The sequence below is a fragment of the Catharus ustulatus genome, chromosome 2, assembly GCF_009819885.2.
Source record: "Catharus ustulatus isolate bCatUst1 chromosome 2, bCatUst1.pri.v2, whole genome shotgun sequence".
Classification (NCBI taxonomy): domain Eukaryota; kingdom Metazoa; phylum Chordata; class Aves; order Passeriformes; family Turdidae; genus Catharus; species Catharus ustulatus.
Window position 1 is genome coordinate 30,868,167 of NC_046222.1, and position 13,430 is coordinate 30,881,596.

The 13,430-nt window shown below is 39.4% G+C and overlaps 1 protein-coding gene across 5 annotated transcripts; it reads right to left on the bottom strand.

Annotated features, from left to right (window-relative positions):
* Nucleotides 1-246: 246 nt before the first annotated feature.
* On the bottom strand, nucleotides 247-13,156 carry PARP11 (poly(ADP-ribose) polymerase family member 11). 5 transcript variants are annotated; one of them, XM_033051941.2, is made up of 9 exons: nucleotides 13,114-13,129; nucleotides 10,467-10,541; nucleotides 9,761-9,889; nucleotides 9,542-9,662; nucleotides 8,235-8,310; nucleotides 7,261-7,333; nucleotides 7,043-7,173; nucleotides 3,264-3,415; nucleotides 247-2,836 (listed from the first exon to the last, which is right to left on the bottom strand). In XM_033051941.2, the coding sequence occupies exons 3-9, from the start codon at nucleotides 9,884-9,886 to the stop codon at nucleotides 2,523-2,525; spliced, it is 993 nt and encodes a 330-aa protein (XP_032907832.1). In that variant the 5' UTR covers nucleotides 9,887-9,889; nucleotides 10,467-10,541; nucleotides 13,114-13,129; the 3' UTR covers nucleotides 247-2,522. The 5 variants fall into 5 exon arrangements, with proteins under 5 accessions (XP_032907832.1, XP_032907833.1, XP_042634947.1 ...); XM_033051942.2 differs by lacking the exon at nucleotides 10,467-10,541 and having other exon boundaries at nucleotides 13,114-13,156; XM_042779013.1 differs by having other exon boundaries at nucleotides 9,761-10,541; nucleotides 13,114-13,128.
* Between the last annotated feature and the right edge of the window lie 274 nt (nucleotides 13,157-13,430).

Here is a 13,430-nt window from a genome sequence, read left to right on the forward strand (position 1 = left end):
GATGTTTTTTTTTTGTCATCTCGAAGTGCTGTGAGCATGAGAAAACACTCTGCCACAAGAATAATTTAGTAAGAAAGCTCTACCTCAGATCAAGATGCCTAAGAGAATAACATGCTCTCTTGCACAGGTGCAAAACCAAAACGGAGAACAAAGTTTCACTACATGAAACAGTAACAGAAAATAGAAGTTTCCTTCCCCAAAATCACACCAAGTTCCCTTTTCTTTAACACTCTAAAGGCCAAGAAATAATTTTCCTCCCTTTCTTTCTCACTGTTCCTTTTATTAAGTCCAAGTATTTCCTGTATTGGCTACTTGCACAGTTCTGGACTTTGCTTGCAATAATAATCACTCTCCCCTTGCCAGAGAAAGGACGATTATTTCACAGACATCTTCAATAACAAAGTTCATCAACACAAAAAGCAGAACACATTGAACACTGAAAGAAGAGGTAAAACTTCCATTGTGCAGTAGGATTAAGATTTGTGCCATTCAATTAAAATTAAGCAGTAAACAAGACACCACCGCACAATCAATCAGAAAAGTCTTTGAGATCAGTAAAGGTTGTGGTACTTTGTGTCCATCATGAGGTGCTAAAAAAGAAACTTCTGTTTTCTTAACAAAAAACATCAGTTTCAGAAGAAATAAAAGACAAAATAAAAGGAACAACAGCACATGTATTTGTTAGTTTCATAAAATGTATGCTCTGTAGAATACTGTGTAATAATAAAAAGGATTCAGTAATACACAAATTCCCTGCGTGATTTGCTATTGTTTCATACAATGTGGGGAACAAAGTGCCTTTTGCAGAGCTAGCATAGCAGTGAATCAAACACAAATCATACCTACAAGAGTGGAACCTAGAGTTCCCAACTGGGATCAGAAATCATACTTCCTAAAATAAAGGAAAATGCATTTTAGCCCTAAATGGTTTAGGGACAAGAAAATTGCCATGAAATTACAAATAGAAACAGATACACAACTTGTGCAAGATCCACTGACAGACAACAGTAACAGCACTCAGGAGATATTTGTGTCCTCAGTTACAATGCCAGATGTGTTGCCATCTTCTGCTTCCAGTTCCACTGCTTTAGTATGACTCTGAGCAGACCTGATCATGGCAGCAGCTGCAGTGCCTTTAAATGCAAGGCATTTTAAACACAGTCTTTGATCAAAAAAGTTCATTAACAATTCTGTAACAAACCAGCACAAACCATTCCACATCTGCAACAATTATATACCAATTCTACAGGGATTTGTTACTGGCCATACCCAAAGAAAAAGCCTGGAAAGGTTTCAACTTCAACTTTGTCCATTAGTGCTACTTAGGTCCTGTAACAAAGACAACTAGGGACACAATTCCATAGCAAATTGTTTCACATGACAGGGCATTTCATTGTAATAGCCCCTTCCTCAGCCTCTTCATGTGTTTAGGTACTCAGGTTTGTTCTTTACCCAAATATCGTTTCTTTTCCTCTTTCTACATGTGAAAAATACTCTTCAACTTTACAGACATACCAGTTATGAAAACCCCGTCTACTGTAACTGAAAGCTTTCTATTATAGTATTTAAAAACTAAAGGATTGCATCTTGTGAAATTTTCCTTGTTAGTTTAACTGTATTGTTTCCAGTTAAGTTAATCTAAACATTGTCTTCAGTAAAACCAAATATATGACCACTGAATGTGTCTTGAACTCTGACCAGACAGGAATCACAGTAGCACATGAATACTCTAATGAGTTGGCAAAAATTCCATAGGATAAGACCTGAGAAAGGTGTATGGCACTGTCGGTATCCCAACAGTGAGCCCAACAGCTCCATACCAAAGAATTAACAACCACAAGTTTATGAGCCTCATTTCCAGCAAAACCTATGGTCAAATCCTATTGAAAGGGCTTTGTTATTTTCCCAGTATATAACTGAAGCTTACAGTAAAATGTACATAAAATTAAACCTGACAGCTTTGTTGAACTTTATCTGGAGGAAACTGATGAAGGAGCTGTAGATTTTTTTTTTTTTTTAGATTTAGAATCCAAACTAAGAGATCTTCAAACAAAGTAACGTACTACAGAACACAGACACACACAGACACACAGACACACGTGTAGCCATCTCCCCTGGGGTTTTGCTGTTGTTGTTCTTAATTTATGTTTATAGGCAATCTTTATAAAAGACTAGTTTCATCATATGCATACTGTATTAGAGGCATATTTCTACCACTTTTAATATACTTCAGAAAATCAAAACATAAGTCTTGCCCTTGAAAACTTACCAATATATTTAAGGCTCACTAAGCAACTTCAGATTTGTAATAGTCTCTATATTTGAAAAATGCATTAGTAAAGTTTACAGCTTTTTACAGATTTTTAAAAATAGCTCACCAGCCTCTGTTAAATAGCTTCCCTCCTCCACAAATGTGTGTCAGCTTTTCTTTCACCTCTGTTTCATGCATCATGTTTCTATGTTGATGTCTTTACAAAAGGAATAAAAGTATCAAAAAACCACAAACAATACTCAGTTCAAACTTAACAAAATTCTATTAAGTACTCGGGGTAGATTTGGTTGGCATCAAAGATGACAAAGATCTTTGGGTTCCAGGTGTTATCCACACAGCTGTCATACAAGTTCACAAAGCTTCCATCTTTTGAAGGAGGCCTCATGTATTTTGAATCACCGCCGATATAGTCACCAGTCAATACACGAGCAAGAAACATGACTTTATCTGGTCTATGCAGATGAGGCTGCAGGTTCACACCATGAATCTGGAAAGTATCTCCATGCTTCATGCTCTCTTTGCAGAAATGGCTGGAATATGAGGCATCTCTTGCAAAATAGGTCCCTTTCAAATACAAAACATAGAAAATCTGATGACGTCCTTACCATGACAGCTTGACTACCAGAGCATAGCTATCAAGATGATGAAAAACGGCAGTTCTTTTATGTTCATTAGCAATCCATTTTTTTGTTATTAATTGCTATATTATGACAATATGACCAAATATTTTTAGTATTAACATTTTATCAGATTTTCTTGTGATCAACACTGCTTTGCTGGGCATCCCTTCCCCATGCTCCCTGGCCCTACCAACCAGTTGTGACAATTACATTCCTTACTACATCCTTAATTACACTTGCCATAAAAACAGAGCTGTAATAAACAGCTATTGGGTACACATCAGGCATGCATCACAAAGTACACACTACAGGGAACACTTAATGTTGAGCTGTTAACTTTTACCACTGTTGCATGTGACAGCAATACTTACCTTTTCCATACACAGCAGCATGCATCCCATTTATTCTCCAGTCAAAATTATGAATACATATTGCTTCTACAAATTCATTACTTGTGCCATGAAACAGCATCTGCTCATTAATCGTTGGGACACCTCTTTTCTTCTTCAGTTGAGCTTTTTTCCTACAGAAAACACACAATAAATACATAAATAAGCACAGAATAAATAAATAGTTGTACAAACAAACTGAATTACTACTGTGAAAAGAACACTGCTTGACGGTACAGATCTAATACATTCTACTTTACAAGTACCTAGATGACTAACTTTTAAACAGGTCAGAATTCTTAAGGTACTTATTTAGAAATCAAACATTTCTCAATGCTGTAAGACTATTTTCTGACATAGTCTAAGATTTGGAAAAAAGGTCTTCCTACACCAATTTATCGACATTGCTCATGTGTTATTAGTTTCAGTGTGGTCATTTTCTGCACATGTATCTTTAAAAGAAAAGTAATTTTACACATTTTGTTTCCTTCACCTTCTTTAATGTCATGCGTGGTGGAAGGGATAACAAAGCTGGTAGATTATCAAGCACTGTTACCTAGGCAAACCAGAAAAACTAATCTAAAGGCTAGTTATGCTGAACATCTGAAATTTCTTCAATCAGCAGGTCTCTGTCGCTGGCTGTTGATCTCTGACAATATATAAATGTAGCCTCAAGTAACTTCTCTCGAAACAGCGGAATGGAACAAATTTATAGAAAAAGTGAATAATCAATTGTCAAAAGATGTTCTGTAACAGTCCTTTACTTTCTCTGACCACTTCATTTCATAAAGTCAATTTAGAATTGTCATTAATACGGGAACTACTGTAAGAGGCAAATGTCTTCTGACCACTACAGTGATGCAAATACTCATTCAAGCAATGATCAAATGTAATCCCTTATCAATTAAACAAAACACTTTTTCAAAATCATAAAAGTTTAAGTACCAATTGTTCCTCCTAAGCAGTAGAATATACTGGGCACACTGGCAAGCTAGTTGTGCAGAATGCAGAAATGCCACAACAGGACACTTTGGTGATTTGGAACAGAAATCAAGGACCCCAACTCTTCTTAAAAGCATCATCTTAGCACCTTCCACAGGCAATGACAAGACAATCCAGTTCAACAAAATTAAGTTCAGTCAGCACTGTGAAAATTCTCGTTCAGCCAATTCACTCAATAAAAGGCAAACCGTACAGCAAAATGAAACACCCAGAGACATGCTCTTTGTACCTATGTAAACACATAAGCTTTTTCTAAAACTGGTCAGCAATTTCACTGACCAACACCTTTTTTACTTCTTGTACTCCTCAATAAAACTCCAAACTGAGATGCTAGACTAAGCATCATTCCCTTTTCACTTTCCTACTTGATGTCAACTTCCTACCTGTGAATTTGAGATGCTGGAATACCTATTTCATTGTAATATACTACCAGGCAATAATTTCTTCACTAATGTGTGCAAGCCTATAGCACTGTCTTGTGACCCAAGGGCAGGACCTGGCATTTTACCATATTGAACCTCACGCTACTGGCCTCAGCCCATGAATCCAATCTGTCCAGATCCCTCTGCAGAACCTTCCTGCCCTCCAGCAGATCAACACTCCCACCTAGCTTGGTGTTGTTTGCAAACTGACTGGTGCCTTTGATCTCCTTGTCCAGACTCCAGATAAAGATATTGAACAGGATGGGCCCCAACACTGAGACCTGGGGGATGTAATTCCATTCACCACCTCTCCCTGGGCCTGGCTATCCAGATACGTTTTTACCCAGCAAATAGTGCACCTGTCCAAGCTATGAGCAGACAGATTCTCTAGGAGAATGTTGTGGGAAAACAGTGTCAAAGACTCTACTGAAATCCAGATAAAAAATAACTGCAGCCTTTCCCTCATCCACTTAGTGGGTCACCCTGTCATAGAAGGAGGTGAGGTTGGTCACCAAGCAGAACTGCCTTTCCCAAACTTATCCTCGCTGGGCCTGACCTCTGGTTGCCCTGCACTTGCTGTGTGATGGCACTCAGAATGAGCTGTTCCTTGACCCTTCCTGGCACTGAGCTCAGCCTGACAGGTCTGTAGTTTCTGGATCCTCTTTCCACCCCTTCTTGTGCATGGGCATCACATTTGCTCACCTCCAGCCAACTGGGACCTCTCCAGTGAGCCAGGGCTGCTGGTAAATGGTTGAAAGTGGCTCAGTGAGCTTCCTTCGTACCCTCCAGAGGATTCCATCCGTCCCCATAGACTTGTGTGGAGTAGCAGGCTCCATTTTCTCTTGAATTATGAGGGCTGCATTTTGCTCTCTGTTTCTGTCTACCAGCTCAAGGTCTGGGCGCACAGATAATAGCTGGTCTCACTATTAATGCCTTTGTTGCCTCAATATTTCCCTCATCTCCTTTGTCCCTATGTTTCCCCCCATCCAGTAAAGGATGGAGTTTCTCCATAGCCCTCCTTTTGTAGATGATTTATTAAAAAAAAAAATTACTGTCTTTTACAGCAGTGGCCAAATTAAGTTCTGGTTGGTCTTTGGTCCTTCTAATTTTCTCCCTGCAAAACATCTCAGTATCTTTTACTCCGCCTGAGTTACCTGCACCTTCTTTCCCAAGGTCATAAACACCCTTTTTTGTCTGAATTGCAGCCAAAGTTCTCTGTTCAGCCAGGATGATCTTATTCCTCAACTACTTGTCTTTAGCACATGGGGACAGCCTGCTCCAGAGCCTTCAGGATTTCACTCTTCAAGAGTCCAGCCTCCCTGGACTCCTTTGCCCTTCAGGACTACCTTGCAAGTGACTCTGTCAACAAACAGCCTCCTGAACAACCTGAAGTTTGACCTCTGGAAGTCCAAGGCAGCATTTCTGCTGACGCCCTTCCTTACTCCACCAAGAAAAAAAGGAAATGTAACCAGAAGTAGAATAACTCTTAACCATTAATATATGCAAGGAATTTCACTTCCTCACACATGTTAATGATGTAGCACTAAATTAACAATAAATGACATATCCTTAAAAAATCATGTAATTTAGGCAAGATTTTAGTATACATCTGGTTACTTATTTCCTCACTCTTTAACTTAGTCTAGATTTTTTAATTATGCAAAAATCTTAAATCTTATGATATGTACGCCTTCCTACAAAATACTCAAATAAATAAATTTGTCAAGTACAATTGCTTAAGACTGACACCAAAAAAAAATGTGGACAGAAAACTGGACACTTCCTACTTCTTCCAGGCCAGCACAATATAAAGAGGGAAAAGCCAAGAACTCAGAACAAGATTTTGTAGCACATTAAACTTAAAAGAAATTGCATGAATATGTGTTTATTAGACATTTAATTCTGCCCTATGCTTCATAAAATTGAGAAATTCAACAAGACTGAAATATTTATTTGCTTTGTTCAGTAAAAATTAAAATAATACAAGCCTTTCAAGGAATCATTTTACAAAAAGCTAATTTTTCAACTCCTTACTTCACTGTAAGGATCATGAGCATCTACCACACAGATATTCTGAACATCTTAAATACATTATCTGTGCTACAGCTTTATCTAATGCATTTCTACAAGTATTACATTTCTGCACCTGTAGAAGTTACACATTCTTGAAAATTAAATTTTGAATAAAGAGAAATTACAAATAAGAAAATTTTTATAAGTTAAAAAGCAGCAAAAAATTCGTTAATAATAAAAACAGTTAAACATATTTCTGTTGCGTGACTTAAAAGTTTTCTCCATTAACAATCCTAAAACTGTTGGTTTTAGAAATAATCTCACCTGCAAAAAAACTCCCACAAGTCTAGATTTTGTATTCTCTTAATTCTTTTAATTCGGTGGCTATCCATTGTTTTTCCAAAGAGACTAGAAACTTCATTATATTCATTTGTTTTCTTTTGCAATGGAATAAGCTGGAAAAAAAGAGGTTAGTGCGATTTCAATTCAATGCATTATTTCATTGTCACATATTTTTGACCAAGTTGCATACCAACTCTTACCTGGTATGGCTCCTCAGTATTTACATTCTCCCAGTGTGAAGGCATAGGGATAGCCTCATTTTCACAGATGAAACTTCAAACAAAAAAGGTAAAAGCACATCACTTCAAAGACATGAGGCATTTTCTTCTTGTCAAACTCCTGCTCCAAACAACACAGTACGCAAAAAAAGCAAACTCCCATAAAGTTTATACTAAAAGAGTGGTTTAAGCACATGTACTACATACATAGAAGCTCTTAAGCCTTAAAACTGGGACTAAAAGCAGGAATCTCCTGAAAGTAAAGAATGTCACCACATGGAAATAAGAGTACTGAATGCAATTATTCAAAAAATAAGGTAAATTGCCATATCATTGTACGCACTATTTAGTAAATACCTACTGAAAAAAATGTTGACGCTTCAAAAACACAGGTCTTCTTGGAAGTCAAGTAAACAAATGGTTACTACATTTCTTATGACAAATGACAATTTTTTTTTAATGTATAACCACACAACAATTCAGAACTGAATTTTTTTTCAGAAACTATTTGGTGAAAAAACCCCACATATCCCATGTACTCAATTTCACCTGTGGTAGTAACATCACATAGCTCAGTTTATTGTTTAGTGAGCTCAGCTTTACATCTAATGACTGATCAAATGGTACGAAACTGACAATTTAAAGCAGTTAGACTCATTAAAAAAATTGTTACAACACTATTTTTCAGACTCCAAGTAATTTTAGAGTAAATGAGTAAAATATAGACATGAGATATAACTCAATCTTTTTTTGCTGTTACAATAATACTTCTAAATTGATGGATTCCATTTTTTGGTGCTGCTTCCCTGCATCAATTCTGATTCAAAACGTACTCAGAGCAAGTGACTCCAAAAGAAAATAAATATAAACAATGAGGATAAAACACTTTTATTTCATTTTACTTAGAAGAATCAGGAATAAAAGAAAAATAAGGAGTCTTCCTCTTATTTCCTTACCTGAATGAATTTATTGCAAAGGGAGCTCGCTTTATTGGACGCTGTTTAAGGGTAGTTAGGTTGATTTGCTTCATCACTGAGCATAAAACAAGAATTAGGATGAAATTTTTGGGACTCATGTACAGCATATGAAACACTTAAGTGTAATTTTTTTAAAGAATGTTACTACACTCTAAGTTACTTTAGAGGAACTCCTATTTCAACAAGTAACAAATCAGCATTTTCAAAAAATATTTCTAAATGCATTACAATTTATATGAGTTGGTAAAATGTCCAAATATTAAACACACAAAACATTTATTTTTTAAAATACTCATCTAACATTCAGCCCAAATAAATCACAAGCAAAACTTCCACTGACTTGAATGGGATGACAAAAAATACACAATCCTTAGTGTATGACATCATGACCTAAAGAGAGTAACATAAAAGTTGTTCTTTAACATTTGCTTATAGTGTTTTTATTCTGGATGCAAAACGTATTTTTTTATAAAAAGACATTTCAGGACAAGTAAGTACAAAACTCCTTGTATTGTTAGATGCCACTTTACTGACAGTATATTGCTGTTTTACTCAGTTCCCACTCTCAGTACTTGAAATATTTGAAATTTGAATACATTTATTGGAATATGTATTTATTTCCTTAATTTCCTGTATTTAAGCATATAGCTCTTTTGTAATTTAATCAGAAAATAAACCATCTATAGAAAAACTAAAAAAAAAGTTACTAGAACACACATTTGACAAAAAACAGATTACATTTATAATTAGTTAGACACATTAGAAACTTGCGATACTCTGTCATTTACAAGAACACCATAAGCGAGATCTTTACAATCTACTGGTAAATCCTTTTGCCTATCTCCTTGTTATTCTGAGGACAGAACTGGCTTCAACTACCTGTTGAATTATTAAATCACTTTGATGCCAGTATTTTGCAGGAAGCCTCCTTCCTTGCAATGTTTCTTATATAGACTGAATGGAAGAGGTTTTCCAAGCTTGCAGGCAGCTGCACATTAAAGAAAAATGGTTCAAGAGATGTATCCTACATGCCACCGCAGCTGAAGCAAGCAGTACAAACACAACAGAGTACTATTAAACAAAACATGCTATTTCATTAATAAACTACACAAAAAATGCAACAGAACAGTTGTATCTAAAAACTCCCATGTACTTTCCAGTAAAGAAGACATTCTTAATCATGCTTTCGCAGCAGATATGAAGACAATAACCTGCTGAATGAACAAATGTGCTGGTCTATCTGAGACCTTCTATTGTTTAAATTTACTCTTTGTAAAGCCACATACCTGAAAAATCCAGTGTGTAGTTAAACTTTGCAGTGGTAAAAGAAAGAGATCCACGAGGGTCTGTTCGGAAACTCCTTTCAATATCTTCACTGCTAATAGAGCAGTGACTGTTTGAGTCGGTCTTCAAAATAAAAAAAAAAGCACATTAATACAAACTCAGCCATAGGTAATTTGATGTATGGAATCCATCAGACCCAATATAACTTTACAGGTACTTACCTGAAACATATGCCATTTACCACACTCAGCCAAATAAAACCAGCCCCACTGGGTATCGGAGGTATCCATGTCTTCAACTGAATTTTCCATCTTTGCGAACACATCTTCTGATGGTCCTTGAAGCATTTCCTGAAACAGTCACACACATACACACAAAAAAGTTTAGAGAAATTTCTAAAAAAAGCAAATTAAAGTGTATTTGCAATAACAAAAAAAAAAAATCCTATCAGGTTGAGGGCAGATCTGTTCTTTCTTTTCCAGAAAAAAATTCTTAACTTGCAAATTATGCAGTATTATCCTTTAACTTAGTTAAACAATTTCAAAATTCTCTTAATTGTCTGTAGAGCATGACAGTAAAGACAAGAGCTTTAGGTGATCAAGGAGAGGTGCTAAACTTCATATTGATGGTTATAACATCAAGGCCACTCAGAAATATACAACAGGCTCTACATTCCTTCTTCTTAAGAATGAGGTGTTGGGGTTACATCCAACAGTTTGATGGAAACATCTACTAGGTACTCACCAGCTGCGAACAAATAAGACTGGAAATCAAAAGTTGTAAGAAAAAAAATTAAAATTAAGACAAAGCATAAAATTATTTAACTGTGCAAGAAGACCACAGATTATTCCTTCCCATTGCATGAAGAATTTTTCCCCTAAGGCACCCACTTAAAAATAAGACAGTAAAATTCCTGGTACTCTGTACCTGTATTTACAGAGAAAGTTCACACCAAAAGCAAGAGTGGCTCCCACACAAGCAATGCCTACCACAGCTGGGGTTCTGAAGGATGGAAGAAAAAGAACTGAGGAAAGCATATAGCACAGGTCTACAAAATCTTGACAAAACCAAATAGGAAATAAAGAATCACATTTTTTTCTGACATACAGGGGAGACACCTATCAAAGGTTGCACATGTCAAGTTCAAAGTAAGTGAAAGAAACACTTCATGAACCAGACGGCAACCTATGGAATTTCTTCCCATGGTATGGTGTACATGCTGCAAATTTATGAAAGTTCAAAAAGCAGCTAGACAAGTTTAAGCCTATCAAGAGCTATGCCAGAATACCTTTTAGAAGAACAGTCCCTTTCAGAATTCAGCTCATTCTTTGTTCATCAATAAAATTCTGAAAACTCTGAAAGTGCTCACCTCTATTTGCATATATTTCCTAATGTGTCAACTTTCTGCAACAACTTCCCCAAGGAAAAATTTTAAGTAAATTTCAGGGAATCTTTCAGAGAAAAAAAAATTGCCCCACTCCCAGAAAAGGTCAGAAATTCATCCACTCTAACTGTTTAAGCAAAATACTTTGGCACTCTTCCTAAATATGTCCTCAAGTTCACTTTTTCTTCCAAGAAGTGAAACAACACCCTCCAGCACAAATCAAACAATGTGCAGTTAGTATCCTGGATGCTTCACTTGTTTCCTGGTCACTTCAACCCAGGAAAAATAGAGACCTGAAGAAGACAAATACTGGAGACTAAAAGTAGGCATCCCTGTTCTGGCCAGTGCTACTGGGGCAGCAGTTCAGAGCAGGAGGCACTTCTAGCACCATCCTTCATCCCCCCATTTTTTCCAAGCTAGCTGTATGTCTTTTCTGTTTGAAAAAAAAAAAAATCTGAAAAAATCCTCTTTGTGATAACAGATAGAGGCTGTACTCTAATAACCAAAAGCTCCAAACGGTTACAAAAATCTACATGCTTAGAGATTTGATTCTTCTTCTTGGATAAGTATTTCACTATGTTCTATCCTACTGAGAGCAGGCAGAGAGAAGTACTCTGCACTTCTTCAAAGCTGAGGAAAGCAATTTAGGCTTTTCTTAGTAATGTTTTGTTTTCTCATGTTCCCATTAAAATGGTCAGACCTCAGCTCCCTCCCTCAGTTCAGGGCCTTGACTCTGATCAATTAAATCAATGATGTCATTTGAACAAGAGGACATGCCTTCACAAGCCCACAAGGCATGATCATCTGTGCCTGTCAACACACTTAAGAGTCCTCCAGGGCCATCTCGGCCTCCAGAATAAACCATTTACTAAGGAGATAGTTATTCTCATGGCTTTCAAAAATCTTATGTTCAATCCACATCTATTACCCTTGTCATAAAGTCTACAGTAAGCAGGTAGATTCCAGGATACTTTAGAAGTATGGAGGAAAGACCTGAAGGCATGAATATGTAAAGCCATAAAAACAAGAGAACTGTTCTCAAAGGTGACACAAATTCAAAATGCTTGAAGGAATTACTGGCTAATTCAAAATCGTGTGCATACCATTTATAGGCATCAGGTAGCATTTTGAGAAGGGTCTCAACTCCCATTATTAGCACTGTTTCTACCGGTCCAGGAGCCACAAGAACAGCTCAAATTAAACAAAGTTCTTAGCAAAAACATCCTCCTAAACAAGAACAGCACTTGTTGTGCATTGAGACTGAATGGCTTTACTGCTTTACTGGCAATGCACTTCCTCTCTTTTCCAGAAGTAGTTTATGTTCAACTGATATGCATGTTTTACAGTGTGTAGACTCACAGAATGCTTTGGGCTAGAAGAGAATTTTAAGACCATCTGGTTTCGATCCCCCTGCCATGGGCAAAGGACACCTTCCATTGGACCAGGCTGTTCAGGTCCCATCCAACCTGGCCTTGAACACTGCCAGGGATGGGGCATCCACAGCTTCCCTGGGCAACCTGTGCCAGGGTCGCACCACCTGGATAATAACAAACACAGCAGCATCCCAGTTAACTGCTCTGTCTGGATTCCGGCGCCGCCTGCTTCACTTGGCACATGGTGCTTTATTGCCAAAGGCTCTTCTGCCTACGAACACCGACTTGGTACAGCACCCTGTTGGGAACACAGGCACTGCCAAAGGAATCTCCGGCTCTTCCTTAGAGAACACGACGCCTGATGAGGAGCCTTGCCTGAGGAGAGCCCTCAGGACTTGGGAGGCGAGGCGAGGCGAGAAGGACCAGCATTAGCACCAGCACGGGACACACCGTGGAATGACAATGCCCTTCCCACCTGCGCCCCCACCCACCCGCTCCGTGCTGCCGGGAACCACCGTCGCAATCGCACCCGTAACCGCACCCTCCAGGGCTGAAGCCATTGGCGCTCAAGGGCACGGCCCGGCGACCGAGCCGAGCACAGAGCCGCTACCCCTCCATCGGGCGCGCAGGCCGCTCCCACACAAGCCGTGGCCGACCCCTCCCACCCCCGTGCCCAACCTGGCAGCGCGCTGCGCGGCGCGGCGGGGCGGGGCGGGGCGCGCCGGGCGGCGGCCTGGCGGGGCGCGCGGGGCTCGGGCGCGGCGCGGGGCTCGGGGCGGCGGCCGCGGCCGTTCCGGTGCGCCCCGCCCGCACTCACCGCAGCGGCAGCGCGCACCGGGCGCGCTCCCGCAGGCCGCGCGGGCCGGGCGCGCGGAGCCCGCTCCGCTCCCGGCGCTTCCGTTACCGGCGGCCGCGGGGGCGGGGCCAGCGCCTCGGTGGCCGCGCCCCATTGGCCCGTCGGGGGCGGGCATACAAATGAAGGCGGGGGCGGGGCGAGGTGGAGGCGCTGTGGTGACGCGCTGAGGGGGCGGGGAGGGCCCAGGGCGGGAGGCTTGCGGCTGTGGTGGTTCTTGTACGGCAGGGTCAGGGCGGATTGCTGGAGCGGCAGAGCCCCAACCCCAGCACCGCTTCTAG